The 15,309-nt window shown below is 44.8% G+C and overlaps 1 protein-coding gene across 1 annotated transcript in view; it reads left to right on the forward strand.

Annotated features, from left to right (window-relative positions):
• VPS13D (vacuolar protein sorting 13 homolog D) overlaps positions 1–15,309 on the forward strand; it is a 243,709-nt gene that overhangs the window by 6,573 nt on the left and 221,827 nt on the right. The window contains 10 exon segments of the mRNA XM_044914385.1: positions 2,493–2,570; positions 5,258–5,448; positions 5,546–5,626; positions 8,743–8,859; positions 11,351–11,455; positions 12,881–13,051; positions 13,450–13,550; positions 14,253–14,421; positions 14,577–14,678; positions 14,841–15,042. Coding sequence (XP_044770320.1) covers positions 2,493–2,570; positions 5,258–5,448; positions 5,546–5,626; positions 8,743–8,859; positions 11,351–11,455; positions 12,881–13,051; positions 13,450–13,550; positions 14,253–14,421; positions 14,577–14,678; positions 14,841–15,042 — 1,317 coding nt within the window.

A 15,309-nucleotide genomic window follows, 5' to 3' on the forward strand; every position in this document is an offset into this window, starting at 1 on the left:
AATTTTCCTCACCTCAGAGTGGAGAAGATAATAGTATTTCCTCATATTATTGAGAGGCTTAGATGAGATGATGGAGATAAAGTGCTCAGCACTAGTACGATCTCACTAAATGATTGCTGTTCCTATTACTCCACGTTGGTAGTCCCTGCCCTCGGACACCTCTTAACTTGTTAGTCATGCCAGGGGATATATATTGTTCCACTAGAGATGCGGGCACGGTGTGGGGGGGAGGGGGGAGGTGCAAAGCAGGGGAGTCATTCACCCTGTTGGGAGAACTCTGGGGAGGCTATGATGGAGGGAGCTGAGCAGGAGTTCGGCAGGCGGCGCGGGGCAGGTCACCATGTTCCAGGTGGAGTGCAGCTTGTGAGTACAGGCAGAGGGCAGAAAACTCGCAGGGCACATTCGGGATGGTTTGGGGCCAGAAGATAGCAGCTGCCAGTGTCACGTCAGGGGGCCTGAACTTCGGGCTGCGGGCCTATCTATATTTGTGGCCCAGCACTTAGGGCCCCCCTCCTTTTTGTTCCTATCAGCTCTGCACCTCAGGCTGGCTTTCTAAGTGATGCAGAGCCGCGGGAAGAGAGGTCAGCAGTCATCAGTGCTGACTGAAAAGCCACCAGCCTCTAGATGTACCCCAATTCTAGGGACTTTGCTTCTTGCTCGGCTAAGCTGAAGCATTTTGGGAGGAGACGTCCAGGAATAAGCCTGCACGTTATCTGCCTGGAAAGAAACGAAGAGCGTTATCATTTATAAAGTCCTCACCTACTCTGGGTCCCTTGAGGGACCTTTCCCAGCAGGGCCAAGTGTGGGTGCATATTTGAGTGGGTGGGGAATCAGCGAGCCTTCCGTCCGGAACCACCGACTGACCGGCCGCTGCTGCTTGTTTCTGATGTGCTGGAGGCTGCCCTTTCTTTTTGTCCTTTCCCCAGCTTCTCCTCCTTCCTAGAGCACCTCTTTCGCTCCCCACACTTCAGCATTAATTTTCCCCGGCGTGGGCTGCCTACTGTTCTTCCACTTCCCCAAGGTGCACAGCAGCCAAGGAAACCTAGTGCTGTCTGCCTTTGTGACGAATTTGGGTATTGAAAAATAGGGCAAATGATTCAAATTGCAAATGATGCTTTTCAAAAGAAGAAACCATATGCTTTCCCCCTTCAAGTCAGTTTCAACTGTTGAGGAACACGTTTCATGTCCCCCCCACCCCCCACCAAGATCATTTACTCCCCAAATGTGGAAGTAGAGTTGTTTCTGGGCTCTCGGGGGTTATTAACGTCTCCTTTTGGTTAGTCTTAAGCTATGGGAGGACCCACATGGGGACACATGTTCCTGCAAACGTCTAAAACATAAGCTGGTTGCATTTGCTCAGCATCTGCCAAGCTGCTAGATTTGAATATTTTAGAAGCCAATTACCCACAAGTCTTGAACAGTCATTTAAAGGAAAAAAATAATTGTTTCTCGCATTAGTTTGTCTTTGGCTGGCTTGCCTCTCTTCTGAGTTCCTGTACCAGTGGTTCCTGGGTGGTTGTCTGTACTCCCTGTTCTCAGAAATTGCCTTAAGTTGTGCAAACAGTTTTGTAGAATTATGGCTGTTTCCTCTGCCCTTTAGGATGGGGACCCTGCCTTCTCTTTTCATATTCCCAGTGGCCAGCACAATGCCTGCTAGAGGTTGGGGAGTGGTATGTCAGTGTGGACGCATGACTTCCACAGCTGGGAGAGTGAGAGCAAGGCAGAGAGCCTTGGCCGTTCAGAGACATCTCGAACCTCTAGGTTTAAGTTCTGTAAAAGCTGGCTCTGAAAAGGACCTTCAGCGGTGGTTTGTTCTTTGCTTTCGGACAGGTGATTAAGCCTGCAAGCCAGGAGAGAACTGGTCTCTCCAGAAGGGAGAGTAGAATTCCTTTTGATGACCAATTTTATTGAACTCTTCATGGGCTCTCAGATGTTGCGTGCAGTAGACCCATTTGTTGGGGGGTGGGTGGGTTGCCGGAGCCTGTTAAAAATTGCAGATTTCTGTGTTTCAATCCCAGCGATGTCTCGCAGGGGGCCCTGGAGCCTGCATTTCTTCCCAGCTGACTCAGATGTTAATGGTCGTCTAGTGAATATTCACCTAAACTAGGGGTCTGCAAACTGGCTAGCGGACCAAATCCAAACTGAGAATGGCTTTTATATTTTTAAAGCCTTGTAAAAAAAAAAAAACAAAAAAAACACCAGAGAGAATATACAACAGATACCGTAAAGCTTGAAATATGTACTGTCTGGCTTATTATAGAAAAAGATTCCTGCCTACACCCTTCACCTGCTGGTGAGCTTCAGCTGTCAGAGTGGGGTGGTCAGGAAACTAGTGTAGACAGAGAACACAGGCTGGTCACAGTGCTGCTCCTGGCTTTTTCTGGCCGGGCTGAGCTGTAAAACTTGCCCTTTAACCTTCCAAGATTTGCACACAGTAGGTGCCTACTGCCTGTGTTGGGTGAACATTTCATGCTATTGTTTTTATTTTTCAGGTGCTGTTGAGTTGGAAAATTTGCCCTTAAAGAAAGATGCCTTGAAAGAACTGGAATTACCGTTTGAAGTCAAAGCTGGTGTGTGGAACTCCGCACGAGAGGGAGACAGTCTTCCACTGCTTCTTCCACTGCTTGGGACAGGAAAACCCAGAGCCCTTGGGTTTGGTTCTGTTTGAGCAGGAAGAGGCAGGATAGGAAATAGGGAGTTCAGATCAGTCCTTGAGCGTGGCCTTTTCTGTCGGGATGACCTTGGGGCAGCAGTGGGGAGGTCAGGTGTTTCCCAGACCCACTGAATCAGAACCAAGGGAGTGTCATTGAACCTGTATGTTTCATAAGCACCACAGGTGATTCTTAACGTTTCCTGAAGTGTGAGAACTTCTGTCCTAGATACGGGGGTGGGGGGTGGTCTTATTTTTGGGGAATTCATAATATTACTGAGAGATAGTTTATTGAATGAAAGGTGGGCTCTGGAACAGTGTGCTTGGGCGTATATTCCATATCTGCTGTCACACCCCAAGGCGGTGTGGCCTTGGGGAAGTTCCCTCACTGCTCTGTGTGTTTCTCAGTCTTTAAGAGGAGGTGATAATCACTGTACCTATATCAGAGGGTTGTGGAGAGGAATACATGAGTTAATGCATTAAAATTACTCGAACAATGCCTAGCACACTCAGTAGAGGTTTGCAGTTATGATAGGAGTTCTGCAGTTACTAGATTTGGTGAGGAAACAAGAATTGTCCTGGAATAAAAATATTCTTTGTTGGGGTGCTCGGCTGGCTCAGTCAGTGGAGCCTGCTACTCTTGATCTCGGGGTTGTGAGTTCGAGCCCCATGTTGGGTGTAAAGATTACTTAAAAATAAAGTCTTAAAATTCCTTGTTAAATGACCGTGTATAAAATTAGTCCCTATTCAGACACCCCATCATCATTCAATAATATCTGTTGATGTCAGTCTTTCCATTATTTTTGGGTACTTATATTACAGTACAATGCAAGTACAATGCAAGTCAGTTGCTAGGTGGAGTAGGATAGAAATCTTGCAAAAGATTTAGGCTTTCTTGAAGTCAGTTCAAGTGATGGGTGAACTGCCAGGATCACAGGCAAAGACACTGACAAATTAGAATCTGAAAGAAGCTCAGAAATGATGATACTGAGGGTACTTCCACAGATTAGTATTTGAATATCAAAGGATTAGGAGAGGCTCTTGGGGAACACTGATGAAGTTTCTTAATATTTTTACAAAAATGACTCTATTTGTACTTGTTCCACAAAAATTAAATGAAATGTAACAGAGGTTGGGGCGCCTGCGTGGCTCAGTCGGTTAAGCGACCGCCTTCGGCTCAGGTCATGATCCTGCAGTCCCGGGATCGAGTCCCGCGTCGGGCTCCCTGCTCGGCGGGGAGTCTGCTTCTCCCTCTGACCCTCCCCCTCTCATGTTCTTTGTCTCCCATGCTCTCTGAGATAAATAAATAAAATCTTTAAAAAAATAAAGAAAGAAAGAAAGAAAGAAATGTAACAGAGGTTATATTTTGCTGTCACCTAATTTATCAAACATGCCTCTTCCCCCAGTAATTTAGGTTAGAATTGCAACTGCACACCTATTATTATTAAACTCTTTGGGGTGAAAATTTGTATTCGGTTTCAGTTATAATATAAACTATTAAATAGAAAATCTTACTTTAATTTTTCTAGATAAAATTCAAATTAAAATGTTTTTTGATTATTTGTTGCCACATTTCTTAATTTATTACTGGATTACACAGTCGATCACTTGGTGTTAATATTCTCTTATCTTCAACAGACCAATTCCATTTGAATTCTAGATCTTAGAGGGTAGCAATTGATAACATGTTTTTCTTTCAGAGGGAACATATTAGTTGGGCCATGTGGATCTTCGAGAGATCCTTTAGGACAGTTCAGATATTCTTATGCATTATTCTTTAGTGGTGACTTGCCTCTTATTAATTGAATTTAAAGAAGACCTGTGTCCTGGGAGCCTCGGCTAGAAATGGTAGGACTTGGGAAATCAGTATCATGGTTCTAGCAGGTTTCTCGTCAGTCCGGGTTCTCATGAAGAATCAGGATTCTTCCTTGATAGAGTGCCACAGTAGTTCTGTGACCCATGTTTCAGTTGGTATGTTCAAGACTGGACATGCTGTAAGTAAGTCCAGTAACTCCCAAGAAGTGCTCCTCAACCAGCCCATGAATAACGAGCAAGAAATGAGTTTCGTGCTCATGGGCTTGTGCAGGGGCCGTGGGGAGAAAGACACCCCAAGGAAGTTTAAGATGTAGTTCAGTTGGGGAAGAGGCACCTCGCGGAGGAGGGCTTGTTGCATTTGATAGGGCCAAGTCACACTGGGCTTTTTCTTTTTTAAAGATTTTATTTGAGAGAGAGAGAGAAATAGCGACAGAGAGCACAAGCAGGGAAGGAGAGGGAAGCAGGCTCCCCGCCAAGCGGGGGGCCTGACACGGGGCTCGATCCCAGGACCCCGGCATCATGACCTGAGTCGAAGGCAGATGCTTAACCTAACACTGAGCCACCAGGCGCCTCCACCCTGGGCTTTTGCATCTTTTACTTTATTGTGCCTCGTTCTTAGAGATCTCAGCCTACTAACTTTCTGTTTCCCATGTACGAGAACCTGCTGCCTGTTTTCTTAGATTAAAAACTAAATGGTAAAAGTTCTTATGCTTCTTATACAAAACTAAAAGAATACAGAAAAATAGAAGTAAAAATGTGTATCAGCACTTGACAAGACTTTGCTTTTTCCAGGCCTGATTGGGAAGGTAACTCTTCAGATTCCCTTTTATCGCCCCCACGTGGACCCTTGGGTGATCTCCATCTCCAGCCTTCACTTAATCGGATCCCCTGAAAAGCTAGAGGATTTCAATGATGAGAAGGAGAAGCTCTTGGAGAGGGAGCGCAAGAAGGCTCTGCTTCAAGCCCTGGAGGACAGATGGAAGGCAAGGCACACCCCCTCGGCCACCAGACCAGCTGCGGTGAGACAGATGAAATGAGCAGAGCACTGGATTCGGCTAACTCCGGCTCTTTCCTTTGTAGAATGAACGTCAGCAGAAGGGGGAATCCTACTGGTATTCAGTTACTGCCTCCGTAGTTACGAGAATTGTGGAGAATATTGAAGTAAGTCCTCCTGACTTTTATAAAGTATGAACACGATAGGGACTTCTCAGGCTTAACTGTGTTGCGCTTCTTAGTACCTTGTTTTTCATGGGTTCAACTGGAATGGGGTGTACAGAGCCTTGGCCGACTGCTCAGGTGTGCCCTCTTCTAGGCAGTACCAAAGGAAAACCTGAAAAGCAAGTCTCCAGCTCTGGGCAGACACAGGTTTTTCTTGCGTCAGCTTGTGTGAGTAGGAGTTTTCCTTTCATATTTCACTTTGTTTTTGAACGTTGGACTCTTACTTACTAAAAGGATGTATCTCCTAAGAAGCTGGGTCACCTAAACCTTCATGACTGATCATTTCAGGGCATTTCACTTCACCTCTCTGTCTCGGTTTCTTCCTCTGTAACGCGAGAGAGGTTGAATACGTGGTTTCCGGTTGATTACATAGTGAATTGTGAGCAGCCCACGGAGGTGTTTAATCTCTCACTGATGGATCTGGTGGCGGTTTGAGGAGTTACAGTGACAGGGCTGTTGGCCACGTTTTCTGCTTTAATTACAGTTTTGTTTCATCCTCAAAAACTAGATCAGGGTCCACACTCATTTTTATGAGTGCCGTAAGAGTGAGCCTGTACGTAGTACCTCCGGGGTTTTCTTGCAGTGTCAAGATGACACAGGCTAAATGGTTTCAAGGTATACTACTGCCCCCCAAAATGCAGTCGGAGGTTGTTGGTTTCATAACTGTCGTTACGTTGACAAAGAGATTGGTGCATTTGAGGTGAGTGCTTTGAATTCTGTTTCAGGCAATTGTATTTTTTTTTTTTTTTTTAGCTGTCATTGATTTTAAATAATTCATCATCACTATTTTTACTAATAGCTTTATTGAGATTTAGTTCACATCCCATAAAGTTTACAGTTTAAATGTGTACACTCTAGTGTTTTTTTAGTGTGTTTGCAAACTGCCTAGGTTACCACTGCCTAATTCCAGACCACTTTCATTACCCCCAAAAGAAACTCCATACCCACTTAGTAGCCACTCCCATTTCTCCTCTCCCTCTAGCCCCATGCAACCACTAATCTTCCTTTATGGAAACTGCCTATTTTGGACATTTCAAATCCATGTGATCGTACACCGTGAGGCCCCTTGTGTCTGGCTTCTTGCACTTAGCATAATGCTTTCAAGCTTCATCCATGTTGTGGCGTGTACCAGTACTTGATTCCTTTTTATGGCTGAATAATGTATTCAGTCAAAGATACGGATTGTCAAAGATAAAGTTGAATGTTAGTGAAAGCGGTGAAAACAGATTTTATTCAGTAACTGCTGACAGAAGCGGAAAGAACAGAGTTCTGTTCCAAATTACACAGAAGTGACAGGGCCTTTCCAAGGGAGAGTGAGGCAGGGGATCCCGTGGGGGAGGGCTCAGGTGAAAAATGACAAAGGGTCAGTGTCCATGTGATAAGGCCAGCTATATCTGCTAGCTGGGCTGCTTTGCTCTCGCAGAGACAGACTGAGAGACAAGGCCTTGTCCTTCCTGATGATTACATTTCAAAGGAATGGCTTTCAAGTCCTTGATTATAGGAGATACATACACATCTCATAGGGACAGAGAAAGGATTCACAATTGGAAGCCCTTTTTGGTAAATGCTCTAAGAAAGGGAGGTCAGGGACCTATTGTCAGGCTTTGGCTGGAAAAAACAGCCCTGAGCTTTTCCAGACAGGAACTCAGAATGAGGCTGGAATGTCCCAGGCATGCAGGCTTAAGCTTCTAGAAGCTGTGTTAAATGTGGTCACATCTCTCAGTGCAGGAGGTTGAATGGAGTATTCATACCGAGAGGTTTTGTGGTTTTTGGGATATACTACATTTTGTTTATCTGCTTATCAGTTGATGGACATTTGGGTTGTTTCCACTTTTTGCCTGTTATGAATAATGCTGGTGTAAACATTCATGTATATGGTTTTGTGTGAATATATGTTTTCAGTTCTCGTGAGTATATACTTGGGAGTGGAATTGTTGGAGTCATATGGTAACTATGTGTTTAATTTTTTGAGGAACTGGCAAACTGTTTTTCAAAGAGGCTGCACGGTTTTACATTTTCACCAGTGATGTAGGAGCATTTCCATTTCTCCACATATTCATCGACACTTGTTATTATTGTCTATCTTGTGATAATAACCACACTAGTGAGTAAGAGGTGCTACCTTGCTGTGGTTTTAATTTGCATTTTCTTAATGGCGAATGTTGAACGTCTTTCCATATGCTTATGGTCACTTGCATGTCTTTTTTGGAGAAATGTCTATCCAGATCCCTTTTCCATTTAAAAAATTGATTTTTTTTTTTTTTATTGTTGAGTTGAAAGAACTCCTTATATATTTTGTTGTTTTTAAAGATTTTATTTATTTATTTATTTATTTGAGAGAGCACAAGCAGCGGGGAGGGACAGAGGGAGAGGGAGAAGCAGGCTCCCAACGGAGCAGGAAGCCCGATGTGGGGCTCAGTCCCACGACCCTGGGATCATGACCTAAGCCGAAGGCAGATGCTTAACCAACTGAGCCACGCAGGTGCCGCAAGAGCTCCTTACATATTTTGGATTCTAGTGTCTTATCAGATGCGTGATTTGCAAATATTTCCTCCCATTCTTTGGGTTGTCTTTTCACTTTCTGTTACAATTTTTAATTCACTGAAGCAGAGTGCCTTTTCTGTAGCCCACCTCCAGGGGCCAGGGGAAATAAATAAGTACAGAGTGTATGTGTCCTGCTGGTGTTCCTGTGTCTAGGTGTGGGGACACAGAGGCAAGATTAAGATATCGTAAGAGAGGGCAGGCCAGTTATCTAGATCCAGCGGTATTTCTTTTAGTGTTTTTTAAAGGGGTCTTGTGAAATGGTTTAATGAAAGTATTATAGCTCTTTTCTGGAGGTAGCACCAATCACAAATAAGTGTCATTCATGTCATTTGTGATTATAGCTCTCAGGATTGTGGTTATCATCCTTGTAGCATTGGACATGTGTGTGCTGTAAGCATTTGTATAAGCTGCCTGCTGTGACTTATTTAAATGCTCAAGGGCAGTTTGACGTCTGCCTGTCGTATTCTACCTATGCACATGTCTAAATGCCTTTTCTTTTGTTCTCTCCTTTGCAGTTAAAAATTCAAGATGTCCATTTGCGCTTTGAAGATGGTATTACCAACCCGTCCCATCCTTTTGCATTTGGTATCTGTATTAAGAATGTGTCCGTGCAGAATGCTGTGAATGAGCCTGTGAGTATGAACTGTGCCTGTAACCTAGGAAGAAAGCACTGGTTCTCGGGAATATGAGGCTCTGCCTTTGGTCATTTCATGTTCCGTACAGGAGGCCGCATTCTTTTTCACCATGTTCTTTGGTGGGAATGCATGTTTCTTGTTTGTGTCAACAGATTAATTTGCCAAAGTCGGGGATTGGCCAATTTTCTCTGACCTTTTTTTATTTCACTCATACGTTAAATGTTGATGTTATCCCTTTCATTTTATGCATGAAGAAACTGAGTCATAGAACGGGTTTCAGCTTTGCTTTTCTTCTCATGCTATGTGTACTCCTGGGGGAAGCTCGTTCTGTATCATAGGATCAGCCATGCCCTGGGAATGTTTGTTGATGCCTCTATGTCTTGAACCTCTCTTCTGACCTTCTTGTTCGTGGTCTTTAACTGCCTATGGGACACCTCTGGTGGTTTAGGCTTGTCATAAGCAAAATTATCCCATTATGTTCCACCGGCCCTGAAACCAACTTTTCCCGTTTATTCTCTAACACGTTACTGAATGTTAAAACAAACAAAACTGACATCTTTTGAGCCCTTTTATATGCCAGGCACTGTTCTTAGCACTTTATCTGACTTACCTCATTGAATTCTCAGTACTTTTCACCACCGCCGTTAGCCTCATGTTACATGCCGCTAAGCTCACTAAGGTGCACAGTGATGGAGTGCCAGAGCCAGGTCTGAACCCACATGGACCAGCTGCAGAGTGGGGGTTGGCAAACTGTGGACCGTAGAGCAAAGCCCCCCCCACTCCCTGTTTTTGTCTGTAAAGAATGACTGGATCACGGCCGCACCCATCGTTTACATATCATTCAAGGCTGCTTAGGTGCTCTAGTGGGTGGAGTTGAGTCGTTACAACAGAAACTGTACGGTCCACGAAGGCTGTGAGTACATAGGAGTACTCCCTGGCCCTTGGCAGAAAGTTTGCCCCCCTTGCGCCAGAGCATGTGTTCTTAGATAGTATGCTGAGCTCCCCAAGCCTGTGCTCAACCTTTTGCTTCTTATTCTTCAACCTCTATCCATCTGCTCACAGCATCCTGCCGGTTTTCCTTGCAAAATGTCTCAAATGTGTCTCTTCCTGTCATCCTCACTGTGACTGCCTTGCTTCAGGATCCTGTAAGTTTTGGCCTGGGCTTATAAAATATCCTGTTTCATGACTTCCTTGCTTCCATCCCAGGCCCTTGATTCTTTGTAACCCAGTGCTTCCTAGTCTCTTCCATATCATGGCACACATAGGAAAAAGGAATCATTTGGCCAGGATGCTGGGGCAAATGCATGTGGCTGCTGGGGGCTGGAGGTGGGGAGCCAGATATTTCTAAATGTAACTTGAACCTATAAACTTGTCTATATCCTGATACACTCACGACTCTTTTTCTCTAGCACACCAAGGAGGGAAGCTCCACTTTGCAGTGTTGCCAGAGTCCTGTTTCTCAGACACGTCCCTGACCCTGGTGGCATGCCTGCAGCACACCCCGCAGCGGCTCCAGGGCTCTTGAAGTGTGAAGTCACACTCCCTAGTGCGGCATAAACTTCCTTTCCTAGGGCTGCCTTAACAACAAATCACCACAAATGAGATGGCTTAAGACAACAGAAATTTATTCTCTTTAGTTCTGGAGGCCTGAAGTCCAGAATCAAGGTGTTTGCAGGGCCGGTTTCGTCTGGAGGCTGTGAGGGAGAATCCGTGCCTCCTTGCTTCTGGTGTTTGCCTTCGCGTTCCTTGGCTCGTGGATGCATCCCTTCCATCTCTGCCTCCGTCTTCCCATGGTCTTCTCCCCTGTGTGTCTGCCTTCTTTTCTTAGAAGGACCCCAGTCATTAGATTAGGGCCCACCCTCATCCAGTATGACCTCGTTTTAATTTGATTACATCTGTAAAGACCCTATTTCCAGTAACGTCCCCTTCACAGGTTCTAGGAGGACATGAATTTCTGGGGGGAGGGAAACTACTTAACCCAGGATACCTAGTAGCATTCCAAACTGCTTTTGTCAGCACTTAACTCCCCACTCCAAATGTGTGTACCAATCCTGCCCTCACACCATGAGTACAGTGCTCCCATTACACAGGTGTAGTCACCGTCCTCTGGAGACACCAGGCCTTCTGTATGGTGGGGCCAACACTTCGACGTGTGTCCCCATCCTTCCCTCCTACCCTGCCCTGTGCTGGAACCGTATACATCTTTTGATGCTCATCCATGCAGTGACATTTTCTCTTTTGTTTGCTCATAGCATCATAGGTATTCTTCTTCTGCTTCCCTCTGCTTAGTTGAAATTGTTGCATGTTTGTATCCCCAGTTAGCTGGATTTTGAACACTGTAAGAGCAAAACTGTGTTTTAATTCACTTTTGTATCCCCAGCATCTTGCAAAGTGCTGATGCGTGCCTCCTCAGAAATGGTTTGTTGAATGAATGAATAAGTTTGTGAATACAGAGAGTCATGTTTTTTTCTTCACTGTTTTACCTCAGGTACAGAAATTAATGCGGAAAAAGCAACTAGATGTGGCAGAGTTTAGCGTCTATTGGGATGTCGATTGCACTTTGTTGGGGGATTTGCCCCAGGTGGAGTTACAGGTATGATTCTGGCAGAAGGCTTTATGGTAACACAGTACAGAAGTAAAGAGTGTGGGGCTACTGCCACGTAGGTTTCTGTTCTCTGTGGCTCTGGTCACCATTCCCATGCCCGTCTTCCTCCAAGGGCATCCATTCTCAAGTGGGTTTGCTTGAGGTACTTGATATGCATGTAGTTCTGAACAATAAATAGTGTTTTGTGTATGTTTCATGTTTGTATTGCATTCTAGGTTTCTTTGTTTTCTTTTTTTCACTTAAAACTGTGTTTTTAAGATTGATTAATGTTGCTGTTTATATTCCTGGTTCATTGCTTTTGACTCCTGCATAGTGTTCCGTGGTATACACCTAACATACTACAGTTATGTATTCTTTAAGCCATCTCGCAAACTTGATGTCCAGATTTTAAATGAATAAAGCACCAGCTCTGACTCTTAAAGAAGAGCTCTCTTATTCTATGTACAGTGAAACTTTACCTTTGGTGATATTCCTTTAGGAAATACTTAGAAAGGCATTAAAATCATGGGGCATAAAGTCTTACTGTTTGTGAAGGATAAAAAATTCTGAGTTTAATCTCTTGGTAAAGAAATTGTAGGTGGTTTAAGTAGAATGCAGAAAAAGGACTTTTCCCCCTCACCTAAGATTTTCTTTGGGGGCGCCTGGGTGGCTCAGTCGTTAAGCGTCTGCCTTCGGCTCAGGTCATGATCTCAGGGTCCTGGGATCGAGCCCCGCATCGGGCTCCCTGCTCCGCGGGGAGCCTGCTTCTCTCTCTCCCACTCCCCCTGCTTGTGTTCCCTCTCTCACTGTGTCTCTCTTTGTCAAATAAATAAATAAAAATCTTAAAAAAAAAAAAAAGATTTTCTTTGGCTTGCATGCTGTTGTACAGAACGGTTTTGTTTTGCCAATTCAATTAAGTAAATACTGTACATCATACAGAAGAACTGTATGCAGTTATAAAAAATAAGAACAAAGATCTTTATGATGAATATGGAATAGTCTCTAAGATTTAGTATTAAGTTTAAAGAACTGAGGTAAGAGCGTATGTACCACTTATGTGAGACTGGTTAAAAAACCAGAAAACCATGGATCTGTCTGAACATATGCAGAAAGCCTCTGGCACTCTCCAGAAGAAACTGGTATTACTGGTTGCGTCTGGGGAGAATAATTGGGTGGCTGGATGATGGGAGTCGGAAGGAGATATTTCACCTGTTTTTGCCTTTCAGTTTTTTTTTTTTTTTTTTTTGCCTTTCAGTTTTGAACCATGTGAATGTTTTACCTAATAAGAAATATAGATAAAATTTTTAAAAATGTTAGAAGTTTTGTCCTGTTTGGGATTCTGAGGTAATAGGCGGTAAAATTCGGTAACATACGAGCATGTAACTTGATCCTGAAAACATTTGCCATAATGACAGACGTTCTTGTGACACTCAGGAGGCCATGGACAAGAGCATGGAGAGCCGCGATCATCACTACATCCTGGAGCCCGTGTGTGCATCTGCTCTTTTGAAGAGAAACTGCTCCAAAGAGCCTCTGAGGTCTCGGCACACTCCCCGGATCGAGTGCGATATTCATCTGGAGACCATCCCCTTGAAACTCTCTCAGGTACTCTCTTTCCACCCAGTGGCTTATACTCTCTCTGTGGGACCAGTAACTGGGCGAAGGAAGCGCAGTGATAGAAGGGTCTCGATACTCTTCACAGCACCCCAGGGGGAAAGAAAGTGCCTGTGAGACCAACAGCAACTGGGTTGCTGTCCGGTTAGTTTTGATTTGGTTTTGAAGCGCTGAGCAGAGGCCAGGACATACAGTAAATATGAATACTTCACCGTCTGTGGTCGGAGAGAAGTGCCACGCGATGCTGAAACGTGGTCTCCAGTGCACACTGGATTTCCGTTCAGTGGCTTGACCATTACGAACTGTCCTCGGTAGAGATGGGTGTTAACTGAGTAAAAGAAACATGTCAGCATTAACCTGGTTTTTCTCTCTTAACCTCTGCTGAAAAGCTGCAGTACCGGCAAATCATGGAATTCCTCAAGGAGCTGGAACGAAAGGAGAGGCAGGTGAAGTTCCGAAGATGGAAGCCCAAAGTGGCCGTGTCTGAGAAGTAAGGGCTTGCAAGCGACCTGTGCCTCTGCGATGCATTATAGAGCGTGACTGTCCTTGGCTGTGGATCAGAAATGGGCCTCACTGTCCCTGGCACGTGGCTGGAGCTAAAATACAGTTGATTTTTCTGGCCTTTAAAATGTCATCTCTGTGGTTGACCTGCATTGACGTTCTTACTGTATATTTCGTTGGTGTGGGTTTACTCTCAGCTGGAGTGCAGTGGAGTTAAGGTCCTCTCGGTCTCACTTAGCAAGTAGACCAGTGTTGCTCCGGTGGGATCTGACTGTGTAGGAAGTACTTCGTGGTGCTCTCCGAACCTACTTTCCTATGTCTGTGCTCCCGTGCTGTTTGGGCAGCACTTCCGTAGTACACCTTATAACTTCTGTAGCAAAAACGAATCTTTTCCTGTTGCAGTAATAGACTTGACCGATCCAATATATTAAAAAATTTAAAGATCCTGTGTATTTCCATGACTTTTCTGAAGTATGCCATTTAAAATCTTTAGTATCCAAATCCTTGCCAGTTATCTTAAGATAGTTTTTACCTTGGAGTCACCAGTTGATTATCTGTCAGTGGACAGGACTGATATTATGGGTAATTCACACCAATCGAGTAATATATTATTAATGATGCCTAAGTTGAGAATCTATTATTTGAAGTTTTTTGTGTAAGAAGTAATTAACATTGTTATGAAACATCTCAGCTGCCGAGAATGGTGGTATTTTGCTCTGAATGCTAACCTGAATGAAATCAGAGAGGAGAGGAAGCGTTGTACCTGGGACTTCTTGTTACACCGGGCCCGCGATGCTGTGTCTTACACCGACAAATACTTCAGCAAGCTGAAAGGAGGCTTGCTGCATGCAGACGACAGGGTGAGGGGACTGTTATCTTCATTGTTTCTTGGCTTCCAGTGGGTACGTGGGGAGGCAGATCGGTTCCCACCCTGTACTTGTAGGGGTTTGTGAAGGTGTCCAGTTTCTCTGGAGCTCTAAGACCTGTTTTGTTTGTTTTGTTTTAACCCAAACAGGAAGAGATGCGTCGGATTGAAGAGGAACAGAGCTTTGAGGAATTGAAGATTTTACGTGAACTGGTTCATGAACGATTTCACAAACAAGAAGAACTGGCGGAGGTAAGAAATCCTCCATGAGAAGATGCGCTCAGACCCGCCACGCTCAGAGTGGCTCAGTTTTGATGTGCTGTGCTTCTCGGGGGAACAGAGAAGAATCAGTGGCACATCACAGCTTGTTTCTGTTTCTGGAGACTCATATTTGTTCGTTTCTGGTTGACACAGAGCCTACGAGAGCCTCAGTTGGATTCTCCAGGAGACTCTCCTGGGGACCCAGAGACCAGTGGAGGCAGTGGGATGCTCCAGTACCTTCAGTCCTGGTTTCCTGGCTGGGGTGGCTGGTATGGGCAGCAGATCCCTGAGGGGAGACCGGTCGAGGGGCTGTCAGCAGAGCAGCACGAACGGTGGACTCCCGAGGAGATCCTAGGTAAGGTGGGCAAGGGCCTTCACTTTCCTGCCCTTGGCTGCCGTGAGGGGAGACACTTGGCTCATAAAAACTCGTCTGTTATTTGTGCAACGGCCCGTGGTATTTTTCAAATAAAAGAAGTAGACATTTGTAAAACAGTTTGTCTTGCGTTCATAGATTCAGATGGAGGAAATTTTTGAGAGATACTTCATTTGCAACTTCATTGCTGAATTTGAATACTGAGCACAGTTTCAGAGCTGAGAGGCAGCGATCGTAAGAGAACTGAGC

Source organism: Neomonachus schauinslandi, chromosome 4 (assembly GCF_002201575.2).
Source record: "Neomonachus schauinslandi chromosome 4, ASM220157v2, whole genome shotgun sequence".
In the NCBI taxonomy this organism is placed as follows: domain Eukaryota; kingdom Metazoa; phylum Chordata; class Mammalia; order Carnivora; family Phocidae; genus Neomonachus; species Neomonachus schauinslandi.